General features: G+C 51.4%; 1 protein-coding gene across 2 annotated transcripts; it reads right to left on the reverse strand.

Annotated features, from left to right (window-relative positions):
• Positions 1–114: 114 nt before the first annotated feature.
• On the reverse strand, positions 115–18,067 carry MICALL1 (MICAL like 1). 2 transcript variants are annotated; one of them, XM_042837732.1, is made up of 16 exons: positions 17,922–18,067; positions 12,736–12,784; positions 11,886–12,027; positions 10,642–10,745; positions 9,738–9,874; positions 7,316–7,884; positions 6,745–6,808; positions 5,288–5,673; positions 4,679–5,157; positions 4,106–4,240; positions 3,643–3,769; positions 3,377–3,467; positions 2,955–3,028; positions 2,503–2,617; positions 2,173–2,219; positions 115–1,897 (listed from the first exon to the last, which is right to left on the reverse strand). In XM_042837732.1, the coding sequence occupies exons 1-16, from the start codon at positions 18,065–18,067 to the stop codon at positions 1,776–1,778; spliced, it is 2,787 nt and encodes a 928-aa protein (XP_042693666.1). In that variant the 3' UTR covers positions 115–1,775. The 2 variants fall into 2 exon arrangements, with proteins under 2 accessions (XP_042693666.1, XP_042693667.1); XM_042837733.1 differs by lacking the exons at positions 12,736–12,784; positions 17,922–18,067 and having other exon boundaries at positions 10,642–10,741; positions 11,886–11,967.
• Positions 18,068–18,085: the final 18 nt, after the last annotated feature.

Genomic DNA, 18,085 nt, shown 5'->3' on the forward strand with positions numbered 1-18,085 from the left:
GCAAAATGAAACTAGAAATTAAGATTCCCATCATCTGCTTCTTAGCAGTACTCGTCAGCCACTCCATAAGAAGGCAGCATTTCTGTCCCCAGGAATAAGAAACCTAAGCTGTGATTGTTTTTCAAATCCATTATTTATTTCTGACCAGATGAATGGAAGTCATAGAGTTAGTACAGCATAATTTCCCAATCAAGGTTCTGACCAGGCATGGGGTCAAGGGGTGTCAGGCTGCTGCAATCCTGATAGCCTATGGCAACAGTGACACAACAGCAGGCTCTAGCATAGGTTTGTTTCTCCTTGGAGAAGAGCTGTGCATTAAGATCCCTCCCCTACCCCCCAACCCCTGCTCCTGATCAGCCTGCTGGGGTATTATGGCAAGTGGCATGGCGTGCTGCCACTCACCCATGGTCACTCAGGGTTTGGGAAATAGATCTTTTTACAGAACGCTACGCCAGCCATGTTGCAAGGCACTGCTCTAAAAGTGTTTTGGCTAAAGCCTGCTGTATTTTTGGAAGGGAGCGCAGCAGTTTGTTCGGGGCTGGCATGACTAATTTGCTAATGGGAAGGCATGACAAACAGCTGACCAACCAAACACCCATGGAAGTCAATGTCTAATTCAAACTGACAAAACAACTCAATAAATAGCTCCTCAGCTTGGAGGAGAAGGCAAGAAACAAAAATGGAAGGAAGAGGGGAAAGCTGAAAGAATGCTGTTCCCCTCTTCCTTCCTCCAACATACACGCACACGCACACGTACAACAAATAAAATAAGGGTTTTAAAAGTTTTAGGGCAAGTTTGAATTCATGTAGAAAAGGAGGCATAAAAAATAACCAGCCAAACCCTCTTCACATGTTTTTAAAGTACATACAGATGAAACTGGGGAAAGGTCAGTTGTGACCATGCAGTTCTCTCCAGCCACTCAAGGGTGGCACTGGTGAGCAGGGGCACAGGCTTGCCCATTACCGGCACTAAGTCAGTCTTGTGCTTTTCTGCCCTTGCCTAGAAAAGGAATGTTTCTCCCTCCCCCTGAAGGCAGCAGGCAGTGGTGCTTAGCAGCAGTGGGGGTAAGATATCCTGAGTAGGGCACACAGGCTACATCCGAGCAGATGTACACTGTCCCCTTGGGTCCTCTCAGACCTGTAATGCTCAAGGGGAAAAGCCTTCAGTGGGAGGGGACAGCTCAAAATAGGGCCCCGGTTATTTTTTTGGCTATGGCTTTAGAGCTTTGTGATGCTGGACTGTACTTATTTAAAACCTAAAGAATCCTGATTCTAATATCAGACTTTTCTCCTGAAGTTAAAAAATAGCACAGGAAAGGGACAAGAGTGGGCAGGCAGGGAGGGGTAGCCAGGCGCAAGAGGTTGGAGGCACACGGAGCTGTCACAGTAAGAGCGGGAGTAGGGGAGGGGAACAGTTAGTGCAAGTATTCTCACGAACACCAAACTCCTCATCTTGCTTCTCAGTCAGTAACAAGGACACGTGACAGGGCAACGCTTCTGAAAAGCGAATCCATTTTCTCCCCGCCTTGTTAGTGAGGCTTTAGAGGGGAAATTCAGGCTCCTCGGCAGCCTCAGGAAGGGGAGCACTGGGTTGGACTCACCACTGCGGGCACAGAGGGCCGGTGTCTTCCTGGGGCGACCATGCCAGTGCCTGGCGTGGAGTGAAGGGGAAAGGCAAGGGGAGTGGAGGGAGCCAGGCCCCTCCTGGCAGGCAGCCGGCTGTGGGAGGCCAGGGTGGTCAGGCAGCACGTCCCTCCCATTGCTGGCATTCTGCTCTAGCTTTTCTCCTTGGGCGACTTGCTCTTGGAGTCATGCTTGTTGCCCAGCAGTTTAAGCACCTTCATGGGCTTGAATTTGCCCTTCTTCTTGCTTTCAGTCTCAGCCTCCTTGTGAAATTCTGGAGTCGCAAAGGAGGGTTGTTACTGTAGAATGGTGATGGTTTGTACACACACACGACAACAGGGACAATGAATAAAGCCCTCCTCTGCATACACACTTCCTTCTGTGACAACAGGGTGACACCTGTGTCCCAAACTTTAATGCTTCCGCAGCAAAGGCTCCAGAGTATACACAGAATAACATCACTCTCATGCACACAACTTTACAAATGGCTTATGCTGCCCCTTGCAGAGGTCAGCAGTGAAACCAAAGCTCCAAAATTCCATTTCTTACCTTTTCTTTTAATCATAGCTTCCAACATTTTATCCTCCTCCTCTTCCCTGAAAGAAACACCCGGAAACAGGTCAGCAATGCAACCCTGAAAACAGCTGCTGTATTGTTGAACGTTAGAGAACCTCCTGCTTAAAAGCCATGGAAGTGTAGATCCGTTACTGGACCATTACTGCCCTGTCATTCCCACACAAGCCATTCAAGGAGACAAGAACCAGGAAGCCTGGGAAAGACTTCAGAAATAGGGATACCTTGGGATGCTCCCATGAGCCACCCATGTGGTGCTGAGTCAGACAGACCCTACTCCTCGTCCCAGCACACCTCACTGCTCACCTCTGCCGGTCCTCATCCAGGCAGTTCACAATGGCATTCCTCTGCTCAATGATGGTCACCAGCTCCTGCATCAACACCTTCTCCCTCACTCGGTCCTCCTCAGTCCAGTCTTTCTCTACTCAACCAAACCCCAAAGAAAAACAGGCAATTAAATGGCTGAAGGAGCCTGGGGTAGAGATCCCCTACTATGACCTCCTTCTACCCCAACTTGCTGTAGGGCCAGCTAAAGCAGTGGTGCTGCAGAGGGAGAGCCCAGTACGTGAAGTGTCAGGCTCCTCCACTCCCTCCTCCACAGGGATAAGATGCATGAGGGTAGGGCAAGCAATGAGACATGACAAGAGTTCCAGTGCTCTTATCTCCTAAGATCTGCCTCTCTTCTACTCAGACCCACTGAGACAGAAGGGAGATGAAACTCCAGGGAAAAAACATAGGTAGCCTGAGTGATGCTTTACCTGGCTTGTTGAGGAGGCAACGCAACTCATATTCCACATCTGCCTGTCGCTGCTCCAGATTCTGCTGTTTGAAGCTGCAAGAGAAGGAGGCACTGCTGGGAATCACTGCAAAACTCTAGAGAGGCAAAATAACATACCAAGATACAGGGTGACCTGGGAAAAAACTGGCCAAGATGCTGGTCTGACTGTATAGACAAAAGGGCAGAGGGCTGCCACCTAGAACAAACCCTGGCTGCTCGAGGACTTTCTGGAGGAGATGCTCTGGTGACTTGAAGTGGGTCAGTGCTAATATGTTTGGATGCATTTGCCTGCTTGCCCTCTTTCCCTCACTTCTCCAGGCAAGCACTGGAAGCACAGTTTTAGTAACATTGAGCCAGGACTTCTCAGAGCAGCATCAGTGCCCCAGCCACACACACACTTACATGTAGATGAGCTCTGACTCGTGGCGCACCAGCATGTGCTTCTCATGGATGAGTTTGAACCAGTCCACCAGCAGGCTGTCCTCAGGGCTGTCTGCCAAACAAAAGGACAATTCAGAGACATCCCCAGTGCTGCAGAATGCTGTCACCACTCAGCTAGAGCTAACCTGCCCCTCGTGCTCTTCCATCCCCAACACCAGCAGGGACACAGAGCAGCCCTACGGTCCATCCTGGCCCCACACCCACAGACAGCACAGCAGCCCACACACCATTCTCAGAGCTGCGAAGTTTCTCCTCCAAAATCACCCCACGGTGCTCTAGCTGGTCCAGCTGGTGCTCAATGGCATCCATCTCTCCGTAGATGTCTTCCTCAGGGATGTATTGATCTGTCTGCACCTGCCAAACCACACAGCAGAGACTTCTATTACCATCAAACTCCAGTTTCCAAGGGCAACCCTAAGGTTCGTCTTCATTAATGGATGTGAGGGAACAACAGGACACTTCACCTAACATAGGATCTGTAATCCCCACCCCACCTTGGAAACAAAGGGAGACAAGGATGCTATCATCAGTGGGATCTAGGCAAGACATCATCCTCCCTAGCCACACACAGATCAGCACGCTAGCTGCATGTTGAAAAGATAACCCAGGGCTTAGCAAACACACCTATGGTCCTGGGGGCATAATACAAAGCTGGCTTTTGCCCCTCTTTGCTTCCAAGGTCTCTTTTACCTTGCGCTTGATCAGTGGGAAGCCGTGACCTGGTGCAGGAGGACGCACTGGTTTGGAGCCTTTGGGAGGTTTCTTTGCAGAGGGGGAGGCAACAGGCGATGGCTTTCGGTTGAAGGGGTTCTCTTTGCAGGAGGACTGGAGCAGAGAGACAAAGTGAGATACACATGAGGAGCCAGGAAAGGGAAACGATCCCAACAGCTGAGACCAAGCAGAGAGGCAGCCCTACAGTCAGTCCTACACCACACCTTCCCAGAGGAGGAACACGGCATTGATCTCCACTGGCAGTCTAGCCAAGGGTTGATAAATGGCTGTCCTCACATTTGGCATCAGGTCCCCAGCTTCCCTGTAACAAGCATTACTTACTTACTAACAAACATGTTAATAAGATACTAACAGGCAGAGTATGAGCACAGCCACTACTTAACTGTTAACACACACCTGAGCTTTGCTTCTGGGAGGCCTCATACCAAATCTGTGTAAGGTGAAAGGCTGGACTAAATCCCCACTCTGACCGAATGACAGACAGGGAAGAAAAGGCCCCTGATCTTGATGGGACGAAGGTCACCACCTCACCTTCAGCTGTGGCTTGGGTGAGGAGGAGGGCTTAGGGCTCCCAGTACCTCCTTCTGATGCCAAGAGCATGGGTGTAGGGCTAGCACCGGCAGGAGGCTTGGGGGGCAGCCGGCTGGGGCTGGTCTTTAAGCTGCCAGAAGAGACGCTCCTGCTGGCATGCGGGGTGCTATTTTGCACCTCCCCACTGAAGCTGGCCAGTTCGCTGGAGGAGGAGAAGGAGGAGTTGGTGGAGAGGCTGGCTGGAGCAGCAGGGCTTTCGCTGGAGGAGACGCTGGTGAGCGGAGTGTCAGTGTGAGAGGTCTTGGTGGCCGTTGGTGTGTGGACAGTGGGCTCCGAGGAGCTTTTGGGCACAGAAGCCTCGTCGGTGTCACCCAGCACCTTAGCTGAACTCTCAGAGTTGATGCTCTCAAGGCTGAGGGCTGGAGATGGGGTGGAAGATGACGGCTCGGAGTGCGACAGCCTGGAGATTGGGTGGTGGGCTGCAAAGCAAAAGGAGAGCTCAGAGAAAGTGAGGCAACCAGAAGAGAATGGGGCTATATACTAGTGGCAGGGATGCATGCAAAGGGAACTAGTGAGAAGGGGGAACAAGGGGCTGGGGGGAGAGCTCACCTAGTGGGGAAGCATTGGGGGCTCGTGGAGCTGGCCGCTTCTTCACCTTGGGGCTGCTAGTGGGAGTGATGCCGTACCAGGGGTGCAGAGGCCTGGCAGCAGTCTCACTCTGCTCCTGCTCAGGTGTGCTCTTTTGGGCAGCAATGCTCTCCTCTTCCTCATCATCCTCTTCCTCAAAGGGATTGTATGATTTGGGCTCCGTGGCATCAGATCTGCTTTCCTCACTCCTGGCTTTCCCCACCTCCTCCCCATCCTCCTCCTCTAAAGTCCTGCTTGGGGTCTCATGGCTGCTCCCTGGGGGAGGAGGAGGAGCAGGCTTCTTCTTGGGCTCTGCTTGCACTAAGGCCATCCACGGTGGATCCTTGGCTCTGGCAGCAGTTCCGGCACTGGAAGAACAGATAAAAAGATAGCAAGAGGTGGCAGAGAGCAGAGACAGGCAAGAAGGGTAAGGCACAGCAAAGCAGACCCACTGAGGAACAGACGGAGGGAGCAGGATGTCTCCCATACTAAAAATCAACTTTCTCATCTGGAGAGGCCCTAGTCTTTTCCAGAAACAAATCGGCTCCTTCTCTGCAATGAGCTGGGGGCAAACCTAAGGTCCTGAGGGGCACAGCCTGCTTGACTCATCCATGGCATGGAGCACCTCAGTTTCTGAGTATTACAGTCTCCATCTTCTAAGCAGCAGTAAGATAAAGGCTAAGTTATATGCAGTAAGGCAACAGTTCCTTCACTCAACTCTGCTTTCTGTACAGTGGAGGAAGCAGGAGCTGAGATCTGCCTTCTGCAGGTTAATTTTCCACATATCAGAGTTCTCCTGGTCACCTTGTAGTCCACGTGTCCAAGGGACAGACCCCTCTCTGCTAACTGCTGCAGCTGGAAGCATTGCTGCTCCTTTCAATGGCACATCCCACAGCTCACTGTTCACTGGGAAAGCGACCACCATTTGCCACACACACCCGCTCTTTGGCCACCGTGAATGCAGTGCACATGTGAAACCTCAGTCCCAAAAGCAGACAAGAATGAATGAACATCAGTGCCTGCAGGTTCCTGAGTAAGAGCACTGTAGGTGCAAACAGTACTAACTCCAACCAAGCACCCCCAATGTACTTGCAATGGATCTTTTCCTGGACAAACCCTCCAGAAGGCAGACAAGTGTCACCTTCTCAGTATGCACAAGCAGGGCCATTTTAGAAGGAACCACAGAAATACCCTTCTGCCTTCCCGAAGCCCCCAAGCTCTTTACAAACTCTAAAGGATAGAGACCCTGGAGACAGAGACAAGTGCTGTCAGCCTGACTGTGCCAGGCTGGCAGCAGCCAGGGAGGGGACCTGAGCATGAACTACATCCTCCCATGAACAGATGGTGATGGAGGTGGGTAAGGAGACCACAGCTGAGCCCTCCCCACAGCCCCACCTCACTATGGGGTTTCCAGGTGATCTGTGAACAGAAGGACGTACCGATCAGAGGAGCAGGGTCTCCCTCGGGGTTTTGGGACAGGGGGACTGGGTTCAGGTACCCTACCTAGAAAGACACAGGGTCAGACTGTCACAACACCAAAAGGACATATAGAAAGAGGTTAAATCAACACAAAGCACCTCTTATCTCTTATCTGCGGGAGGCTGTGTATTCCCACTCTCTAAAAACCTCGTAGCCTTTTTTCCACAGTCATTGCAATTAGTCTCTCCCAAATACCACCCTTGCCTTATTCTCCCCCTCCCATCCTGGAGCTGCAGCTGGAGAACTCATGTGTCCCTGTGTCCCCACTCCTGCACACTGCCCCAGCACTGCCACTTTCATTCCAGGCTGACAGTGCCCTCCGGACAGCTCTAAAGAAATACAATGGGGCAGGGTGGAGTGAATCTTAGTGCTGCTCTCTCTACTATGGGGAGAGGGGCAGATGAAGGCTCAGTGTCTGAGCACAAGTCTTAATTGGAACATAAGGGCACCAGGCTGCAGGGAAAGAATGAAACTCATCCAAGCTGCTGCAGACTGCTGTGGACATGAACAGTAAACATTGAGTTCTCTCACCATTCACCATACCAGGCCCACTGTCACTGGCCTCGCCCTGGATGGTGGACCTGGGTCGGGGCACAGGATGTGAGGCTGGTGGGGAGAGGGCATCTGTGGATCTCCTTGGGGCTGGGGTAGGCCGAGTGTGTCTATGCTGTCCATCCAGTGAGCCAGCCTTGTCCTGGCTGGGCATCAAGGGCTTGCTGGGAAGAGGAGGCCTGGGGGGAATTTGGGAAATGGGTGCCCCACTTCCTGCACAGGGTATGGCTGTCTCTGCTCTGCTTGGTGTGCTGTCCTTCTCCTCTGGGTTGGTTGGCAACTCTGCAGGCATCTGGGTCTCTGCCACGGTCTCCACAACACTGCCGTTGTCCTTCCCCACCTCTGCTCCTGCAGGGTGCATGTCCTCACCCACGCTGCTGGCCCCAGCTTCAGTTCTTAGCTCTGGTGACTGTCGGTCCAGGCTGAGCCTCCTATCCATCTTTCCACTCATGGCCAATTTACCACGATGCTGCGTGCAGACAAAAGTCCCTGCCTCTGAGCCGGGTTTGTACGACCCTGGAAGCAAGGTGCTGGAGCACTCCTTACACCTGCCAACAAGAAGAAAGAGCCCCGTGAGATGGGAAATGCTATCCTGCCCACCTGGAAAGAAAATGGAGCTGAGAAAAAGTCTGGAGTGGCACTCAAGAGTTCTTAGCAGGACTGCGGGGTTAGTTTCCATTTCTGTACAATCTTGGGGAAGTTATGCTAGAAAGGAGAGGAACAGAAAAAATCATCACATCAGTGTATGAACCCATACTGAGTTCACAGCTCAAATACTGCATGCATTTGGGCTCCTCCTTCAGCTCAGAAAGAATAAAGAACTGCCAACTGTCTGTGAGGAAAAACAACATCAGAAAATAAATATGAGTATTAAATAAAATGGTATCACTTTTGACTCAGGAAATCTCTAAGCTGGAAGCTAGAAGAATAGCGAGGGGAAGCAACAAGCATGACAAGAATGGTCTGAAGCACCCTTGTATGTGCTGACCATTGTAAGGCTGAAGGTATTTGGCTGGAAGGACCAGGGAATGACGCAGAGAGGCTATTCTTACATTCACTCTGCCTTGCCTGTCGAAACTGGGCTAAGTTTCCCCATCCTTCACTGCCTGCCAACATCTTCTTGGATCGCCCACTCTTTCCCCACTGAGCCTTTGAATCCTCCCTAATGAAGCCCTACAGGTGTAATCGTGATACATGGCACTGGCAACCAGCTCAGCCCTTTCCCATCTGGGCAGGGAGGAGGATTATGTACAAGAAAAAGAGCCAAAGGCAAGGGGCTGATCAAGCACTTCATGAAAACTAAGCTTGTTTCTTCTTGTCTGAATGTTTGGTGCTCACAGCAGCTGGCTGCCCTATGCTGCAATCAGATAATTTAGATGAGGAATTCTGCTCTGTGTGACCACTTCAATGCTACTTCCTTTGAAATGCAGAGCAGAAACACAAGGACATGGGAGCAGGGGGAAGGGGTAGGATGAAGTGAAGAGGCAGCAAGTTTCGACAACGGGAGAAAGGGGTTTGTCTTGGTTTTATCTCTGGGAACCCACAGAATATGTTGCCAGAGGACACTTCTGAACCAACAGCACCCATGAATCAGCCGAGAAAAATAAAAAAGGCAAAGAAAGCACAGGGAAAAAAAGTGCTTAGGGTAAAATTAGAGGGACCTCGCTGTTCAGTCTGAAGGGGCATGAGCTGCACCAAGACAGATGCTGCACCTTTCAAGTGGCTCAACTTTTCTGGTCTCAGATGCCAATTGCCCAATTACAGGCTTGTATCCTGTGGCCCACAGAAGAGAGCTCATCCCCAACATCATCAGAGCAGGGAAAGCGAAGTGAAATGACTTTATAGGTGCTGCAGGTAAGGACCTGCACCCAGGGAGTAACCACAGAGCTGCTGACGTCTGATCCCCTGTTTGGCAATGGTTTGCAGCTCCCTGTGTGCTTACTTGAGAGCTCAGTACCACCCCAGGCACTGGAGGAGCCTGTATATCCAGTCGAGGCTGTGGAGCATAGGAGGAAAGAGATTTGCAGAGCTGATGTCCTGACTTGGACCTCATTGTCGTGGAAGTGTTACTTGGTAGGAAGGTAGTAAAGAGGCACAACATCCTGATTTAGGGGAGTGGAAGAAGCATAAAGGGCTGGGATTCCAAGTCAGCCTAGTGGGAAAAATTGGGGGAAAGTGGGGGAAGGGCAGGGAGCGGGGCTGTAAACAAGGGGCTAAGTCAGACATCTGGGAGGGCAGCCAGGCAAACGCACCCTCTTCAGCACTATTTTGGATACCATTGCCAAACCACCCTCCCTCAAGGCTCCCCATCGCCCAAGGACACACAGAGATGAAGTGCAGTGTGCAAAAGACCTCCAGCTTGCTGAGGAGAGCCACCCCACCAAGCCTGGCCACTACGTACCTGAAGCACTGGCGGTGGTAGAGCTTGCCCTCAGCCAGGTAGCGCTGGACCAGGTGGACGTGCTGCTGGCAGGCTGTGCAGGTACTGCTGAGCGTGGTGCGTTGAGACAGCTCTGCCGGCTCCACGGGGGCATCGTCCTGACATGGGACACACGAGGAGCTCAGTGTGGGGGCCACGAGCTGCTCCCCAGTCTGTGACCCCTCCACAGCAGCTGCTGCCCCTGCAATGCCCATTGCTGAGCATGGCATAGCACAGGGGCTGACCTCGGGGTCCAGCAACACACACCACCCAAGTCCAGGCACAGGCAGGCTGCCTCTTCCCAGATCAGAAGGAAGCACCCCAGTTCTCTGCAAGAGGTGCCTTCTCCCAGTCTAGAGGCAGAGCTGAAGGGCTGTGCAGGGACTCATCAAAATCCCAGGCAGCAGGGACCTGCAAGGAGGATCCCCTTGTGCTTCAGTAAAAATATGCCATCCCAGATACCTGCCAAACCATGAAATAAAGAACCAAGAAAGCAGAAAACATATTTTCTGCTCACCTAATCCCACATTCCTGCTCCTTCCTCATCCACAGCATTATCCTTCCATAGGAAGGAAGATGTCAGTGTGCTGGGTGCTCAAGCCCAGGTCCTCATTCCCCATCAACCTCTTGCCTGCCACATTTGCCAAATTCTAGTCCACAGATCTCTAGGGAGAAAGCACTCTCTCAGCAGAGTCCCCAAGGTGCCAAATCCCTACCCATCCCAAAACACGCAGCTAACTTCCCCACATATCCATCTCAAACATCTCTCCTACCCCAAAACACATAGCTAACCCCCTGCACAGATCCATCACATCTCCCTTCTCCTCATTCACTGTGCAGGGAGGACCAATGCCTCAGGCTAACTCTGAAGCACGAAATCAGGTACCTGTGGTGCTGAGGAACTCTCAACCGCAGCCACAGGCTTCTTGTGGGCCAGCAGAGGTGGTGAGGCAGCAGCAGCTGGGCGCTTCATAGGCGGAGGGACTCTGGCTGGGGACAGAAGGCAAGGAGGATCAGGCACTGCTGAGGGCAGTGACTCATGCCGTGCTTGTGGGGGAAGGGGAGGGGAGGAAAAAAATAAAATCAGCCTTGTGACACAGGCCTCTCCACTCCTGACACTTCAGTGCCTATTTCAGGGGGTAAAGACAAACACAATCTAATAATGAGCCAGACAAAATGTCTGTAAAGGATCCCCTGCCTGTCAAGGCTGGCACTTAAAACAGTTCCCAAAGTCCCCTGCTGGGAGGCCTGCATCCCTTGAGAAGGCTCACAATCAAGCATGTGGAAGTTGTATCTGATGTTGTGGTTGACGTTGCTGTAGCTAGAGAGCAGAGAAGACCTGAAGCCTTGGTCTCCACCCTGGAGGGATGCCCTGGAAGAGCTGTCTCAGAGTAGAACTCAGCAGTTGCAAGGACAGATGAGCTGATTTAGAGACACTCCACCCTGGTTCTCCTCCCTGTGTTTCACTCTAAGCTTACCAAAGTGATTAAAAGTAGTGGTGTTAGGCAGCTTGCCTATCTCCCATTTTAGTGAGTTAAAGCAGATCACAAAGGGGTCTGATGCCTGCCAGGGGTGACCCAGCCCAAGTGGCAGGAATGCAGCATGGAGGGAGGAGAAACAAGGCGTTTCTTTTCCTGGAGTGTGAGCTGTTAAATCATTGTCTATGCGTTGTGAAACTTCGCCCTACCCCACCTCCTGTGCCAGGATCTCCTCACTGGCAAGATCCAAAAAAGGCAAGTACTCTCTGCCCCTCTCCCCTCCCCACAGAACACATGCAGCTCCTATTTCCCACAGGAAGGAGGGAATATAAGTTCACTACCTCCATGCCCACAAGCCTTCAAACATCCACCTCTCAAAATGGCTGCAGGACCCCACAAATGCTGAATTCCAAAACCCCCATACAGGATTCCTTCTCAGGTGTCAGCCCCTCTTCCCATAAAACCTAATTTACAGATGCAGTGCACCCCACAAACAGGAAAGTAAGCTCTGAGCTAAGAACAGGAAGATCTGATATATTTACTGAATGGAGGGATTGCACAAGACTTCAGTCAGCACGTGGGGCCTCTTGTTTTCCTCCATACAGCCAAGCAGGGTCAAACTGGAAGTTGGTGACAAGGAAAAGGAGCTCACCTTGGTTGGGGTTGTTGAAATGGTTGTAATATTGAGACACATAAGTCATGATGCTGAGGCAGTCTGGAACTTTCATGGAGACCATGTCATTGGGATCCAGCAGAGCTGGAATGCCCAGCTCTCGCTCTGCCAATTCAAAGGCCTGCAGGAACGAGAGAAAGAGGTGCTAAGGAGAGAAAAGTGATGCTCTCTGATAAATAACCTACAAATGAAGTTGGAGGGCCTTGGGCAAGATGAAGCAGTAAGCCTATGGCATTCCAGACAGACAGAAGCTCCTAGGCATGCTGCTTCACTGGAAAGAAGGCATTAGAAGCAAAGGAAGAAATTGTTGCAGCTGTTCTTTCCTTGAAGTTATTTCAGCTCTCTGTGCCCCCACAGCTCCCACCCAAGTGGTCCCATCATTCAGCTACTGCCCTGGGACAGGGAGGGGTGCTCAGCCCTAGAACAGAAGTGGTTTTTCACCAGAGTCCTCAAGGAAGAGTTTGACAGAGTGTTGGCCAGCACTGGGAAAGGCCAAGGACAGTGATCCTGTGACAAGAAGCACATCACTTCTGCAATTACATACATGACCATTTAAAAGGAAAGAACAAAGGAAAAAAAGAGTTGCACCATTTTAATCCTCCCTTGTGATGTCATCTTGGTTACTACTGGATAACTATCTCACCTTCTCTTCTGTACAGGCTGGATGCTGACGTTTCATACATTTCTGAACAAGCTCCTGCCTGTGGCTTACAAATGGATTTTTCTCATCCCCTTATCACTGTCCCTAAGTTCTCCCATGCTACATGACCTCCATATGGCCATTCTTGTGTTCCTTCTTCCTTTTGTGTGTGGTATAACAGGGACTTACCAACTGGTTATTTTCGTAGACATTATCCTTGGAGAGAGAATCAAAGTCTCTGAAATGAGAAAGCACAAATAAATGAGAAACAGTGCCCCAGTGCCACTGCAGAAAGATTCATGGGACAGAAAACCTTCCTCAGGCGTTACAACAACTCAACACGTAACAGCCTACATAAATAAAACCTTGGTAAAGAAGATTTTGGATTTCAAAGGAACAAAGAAACTGAAGGGAAATTGCAATTAAAAAAAGAAAGCAAATCCCAAATGGGTGGTGGCCAGGAAACTGAAATGCCGTTCCAGCTCTCAGTACTGCCCCTATGGTTATGGATGACAGAAATACTGGAGCACAGAGAAGAACCCAAACAGTTCCCATTGTAGCATTTCACCTGTCCCCTCGGATCCCTTCAGGAGATCAAATCAGCCTGACCCCAGGCATAAAGCAGCTGCCCTTATCAGAGGAGCCAGGTTATAGCAGGCAGAGAGAAATAAAATGGTCTGCAGGCTTTCCGTAGAGAGGAAGAAATACAGGAAGGACTTATTTATGCCTTCTGCACATTTGTGTGAGTATCGCATGAAAACAGCATCATGCTACACTGAATATAGCCCCTTCCTGTCAATGAGCTCAGCTTTGCTGCAAGACAACAAAATGCAGCGGTGCAGCATGAGATTCAAAGGGAGGAGATGGCCGAGAGAGGCTCAAGGTCAGGTGAAACAAACCCAATGGTCCAGAGAAAGGTGCCAAAGTCTGAGACAGACCCAGGAAGGCACAGCCCTTCTTGAGGGATTGCACAATTCAGCTCAGAGGGGCGAGAGCTCCCATATCCCACTGCCCGTGCAAAAATTGGGTGAGACAGTGAATCTTCAGACATGTGCATGCTGAGAGCCACTTGAGAGTTCTGGGACCATTCTCCCTCCATCCCCGCTGGGATTTTACTGCCTTTCCCTCTGATGCCCATCAGACCCACCCAGGTGCTAGGACTGTCCCCACAGCCATGGTTGCTGCACGGCAGCACTCGGCCTCTTCTCAGAGCTGCCATTTTCCCAGGGCTGCAGAGGAAGTCTCTGATGAGCTCAGAAAGATTTTCCCAGTTGCCTGCCACACTATAAAATTATACTTCCTCCATTCAAAAGCGAGAGGCTGCTGGTGCAGCTTCCTCCGAGATAAATGAAACTGCAGCATGAGCGAGTGAGGCAGGAAGGCAGAGATGGGCTGGACCTCCAGCTCAGCATTAAGCACCGAAGCACTTTCCCGAAAGCACATGCAAATACAGTCAGAATCTATTCAAAACACCGCAAGCTTTCCCCTCTGTACATGCTGGTGAGGAAAGCTTTCAGCTGCAGTCCTTACTCTAATATGAACAGCAGTGCCTTTTCTGTATTTATAGCCAGTTTCCACTGGGAGATGGTTTTTCCAAGTCTTTTCTGCCTAGAGAACTCCTTTAACTTTGCTATATTTATTGTTTACAAAAAGAAAAAAAAAAAAAAAGAAAATACCAGCTTGGAAATGCATGAGAAGTGATGGCAGCAAAGTTATATATCACCCGCCCTCAAAACACTATTGACCCTCATGCTGAATGCTGTTGCTTTCAGGATATGGGAGTGGTGCAGCTCAAAGGCTCCTTGGTGGCCTGGGCTGGTGATTTTGACCGACAGCCCAGCAAATCAAAGCCATTTTAGAAAACCAAGTCTGCCTGGGAACATAGACAGTAATGGAGAGGACACAAAGTTCCAGAGGCAACAGGGCAGGGGCTAAGCAGCGAGGGAATACAACATGCTTTTCCCACTAATGCAGGAGTGAAGGCTCTCAGCTTTTACCAGAGATATTGAATCCCATCAGAGGGAGGCCCTGGGGATTATGGCTCACTCAGTTCCCCTCTGCTGCCTCTTCCAGCTTACATCATTTCTTTGCCCTGATCACAGCCCTGCTCAAACTCCTCTCCCACCAAACCCAGACTGAGGCGTCAGATGGAAGAGCAGGAGGCACTCTGGCTATCCCAGTTGGACAACCATCAGCAAACGCTGCAGCATATATCCATGCAAATAACATCTCAAGCCCTTACCTAATTAGATACTCGCAGAGCCATTAAGCACGCTGGGGTTTAGGGCAGCTGCCAGCCAGCACAGCAGACCCGGAGAAGGGGGAAGGGTGCACTGCTCAGCTAAAACCAAAGCCAATTCCTGGATTCCTCAAAAGTAAATCACAAGCTCTCAAATGGCCACAACGCATACTGAGGCCTTCAGCTTTCCGGATCTTGTCAGGGAAACGCAGGAGAAGGAACAAATGGGATTTGTGATGCTGCCCGTAACCAAACCCGCACAGCCGTGTTCCCAGCACAAGGCTCTTCCTCTCCTATTTCCCTCAAGCCTCCGTCTCTGCCTCTGTACTCACAAGCTGTATGCCATGCTCTCTCATACTTCTGGCTCCCCCAAGCTCCAGGAAGGCTGTACAGCTTGCATCGAAAGATGCTTTTTGCTTCACTATGCTGCAGCAAATGCCTTGCAAAGATTAATTTCATGCTTTAGATTTCTGGAGCACTAAGTAAACAAACTCGTTAATCCCTGCAGTTTACTCTCAGGTTGCACTGGACACTTCCAGCTTAGCTGACAAGGAAAAAGGAGAGATTAAGTGTCTCAGTGCAAGACTATGGTTAGGGCAAACTGAATCTACGTTTCCCAGGTTGTGTCCGAGGGAGCAGGTTTGGCAAAGCTTCTGCTGCTCCCATTTCACAGACAGGGAGAGAGAGGCATTAGAATCAAGCTTCATTCATTTGTATGACCTCTCCTTTCTCTTCCTCAGGGTTTCATTCCCAGCATTCAGAGAGCCTCTGCCCAAAAGGAGGCAACCAGTACAGACAAATAGGCACCAAAAGCAAGCCCTAAGGGACCGGCTGCCAGAGCAGCAGCATCACACAGGTACAGGAGAGGATGTGCTCACGCTTCCGATCTGGGGCTGAGTGGGAAGTCATCAGGAAAGGGGGTTGCAGCTGAACGCTGATGGGCCTCAGCTTTGGGCTTACAGGAATAACATGGTCTTGCAAGGGCTGGGAGAGCCCCTCTCAAAGGAGGACTGTGCAAGGTCAGAAATGTGTTAGTAGGTCCCACCCAGCTGTCTGAAAGCACTTTAGAAGGAAAGGAGGGCTGTTACTTTTCCTCTGCCATCAGGAGATCTTCTGCCTCTGATCCCATCCTCCCACTTCCAAATCAGGGCAGGCTGAAGACGCTGAAATTGGATGAAACAACTCCACCCCTGACCACTCCGTGAAAATCCTTCCACAACATGCCATGTCCTTGTAAGGCCCTGGCTTTGCCTTTACAATGCAGCTCGTGCAGAACTGTGAAGCATTTAGTTAGGACATATGCCAGGAGCCAATTTAAGCCCACTGACAACTTAAGAGCAGCGGCTGCTGCTTAATGGGATAGTAAATATGGTTAACATGAAACAATCAGGTGGTTTTAGTGGCCTTCACTGTGAGCTTTTGCTGAGTCTCTGCTTTTCAGTTCTCAGCTGCTGTGCCACTCACTAAAAAATAATCAGAAACACAGGAGCTGTGGGACATGGCTCCCTAAATACCCAGAATGATGCAAAACCACTGAACCACTTAGCTCTTAGTGGTGCCTGAATACCACACTGAAAGTTTTGTGGTGGCCACCTGAAACACGTCAGACAGCAGTCTAGTTTCTATCTTACCTCTTCTAGCAGCTTCTGCTTCGAAGAACATGGGCACTGCAGCTCCACAGGGGCATCATTGCCTACTACAGACTGACTTTGTCACTGTCATTGCTGTTGTTACAAAAAAGCCACCCCAGGGCCAGCTCAAAAAAAGAGGATATGGCCAATTTGGGCAGCCTCAGCTGAGAAAAAAGCAGTCAAGGAGAAGAACGTGACAGGGGATGCAGCACCCTGGAAAACTTTGCTGACAGGTGAGGTGTACGTGCACACATGCATACCAGAGACATGGAAAGGTGGAGTGAAGCCAACCTGCGCTGCAAGGCCTACCAAGGATTCGAGGTGGATTCCCAGCAGTGTTGTGGCATGCAGGGCTATGGTGTGGCAGGTCAGGGCAGATTCCTTCTAGCAGCTCAGCCATTTCTCCAGCGGGACTGCGCCCTGGAGCAACCATCAAGCTGCCTGGTTAAATTCCTGCTCCCTCTTCTCTCACAGCCATTCCAAAAAGGCAGGCGAACGGACAGAAGTAACCAAATGACAAGCCGCTTGCTGGGGGAGCCCAGTAGGGCTCCACAATCCTGCTTGCATTTGCCACCTCCAGCTTTCACTGCAGCCCAGGCAGAAAACAGGCTGAAAGCAACCATATTAAGTTGCCTGGCCTGGGACTCTGCGTGTTTCAGGATGGCTGCCTTTGACACAGGGAGGAGCAGGCTGGTCTCTGGGACAGGGATGCCAATCTCATAGAATAGCTCAGGTTGGAAGGAACCTTAAAGATCACCTAGCTCCAAACATCCTGACATAGGCAGGGCTGCCAACCACTAGATCAAGCACTAGATCAGGCTGTACAGGGCCCCATCCAACGTGGCCCTGAACACCTCCAGGGGCATTCACAGATTCTTTGGGCAGCTGTGCCAGTGCCTCACTGCCCTCTCAGTGAAAAACCTCCCCCTGATATTTCATCTAAACATCCCCTCCTGTAGTTTAAAACCTTTCCTCATTACTACTATCTACCTGTGTAAAAAGTTGTTTTTCCTCCTGTTTATAACCTCCCTTCAAACATCAGAAGGCTGCAATGAGGTCACCCCGCAGCCTTCTCTTCTCCAAACTGAACAAACCCAGTTCCCTCAGCCCACCTTCACAGGAGAGGTGCTCCAGACCATCGAGCATCTTCCATCCTCCTCCGGACCCACCCCAACACCTCCATATCCTTCCTGTATGGGGGGACTCAGGCCCGGACTCAACACTCCAGATGGGGCAGAGCAGAGGGGAATAACCCCCTCCCTATCCCACTGGCCAGCCTTCTGTTGCTGCAGCCCGGCTGGGCTACATAGCTTCTAGGACAGCTGTCACCGGCTGAACAACCCCAGGGAGAGGGGACCGCCCTCGCAGGGTCAGCTCAGAGCGGACCGAGGGGTCCGCAAAGGGCCCGCCGCCCCTCGGCGGTTGCCCGCCCTCCTGCCCCGCCGCCTCCCGGCTCCGGCGCCCACGCGAGGCCGGTGCTTCGCGGCCTGCCCCGCCGTACTCACAGGAGGTCGGGCCGGTGCCGGTGGAGGATGGCGCAGAAGGCCAGGCCGTCGCGGAAGGAGGAGCTGAGGTCGCGGATCTCCACGTCGCGGTAGCCCTCGCACTGCCGCCGGCACCAGGCTTGCAGGGCGCCCCGCGGGCCCGACATGGGGGCGGCCGCTCCGCC

Source organism: Centrocercus urophasianus, unplaced genomic scaffold (genome assembly GCF_019232065.1).
Source record: "Centrocercus urophasianus isolate 14NV4802_14NV808 unplaced genomic scaffold, USGS_Curo_1.0 seq_73, whole genome shotgun sequence".
Taxonomy (NCBI): domain Eukaryota; kingdom Metazoa; phylum Chordata; class Aves; order Galliformes; family Phasianidae; genus Centrocercus; species Centrocercus urophasianus.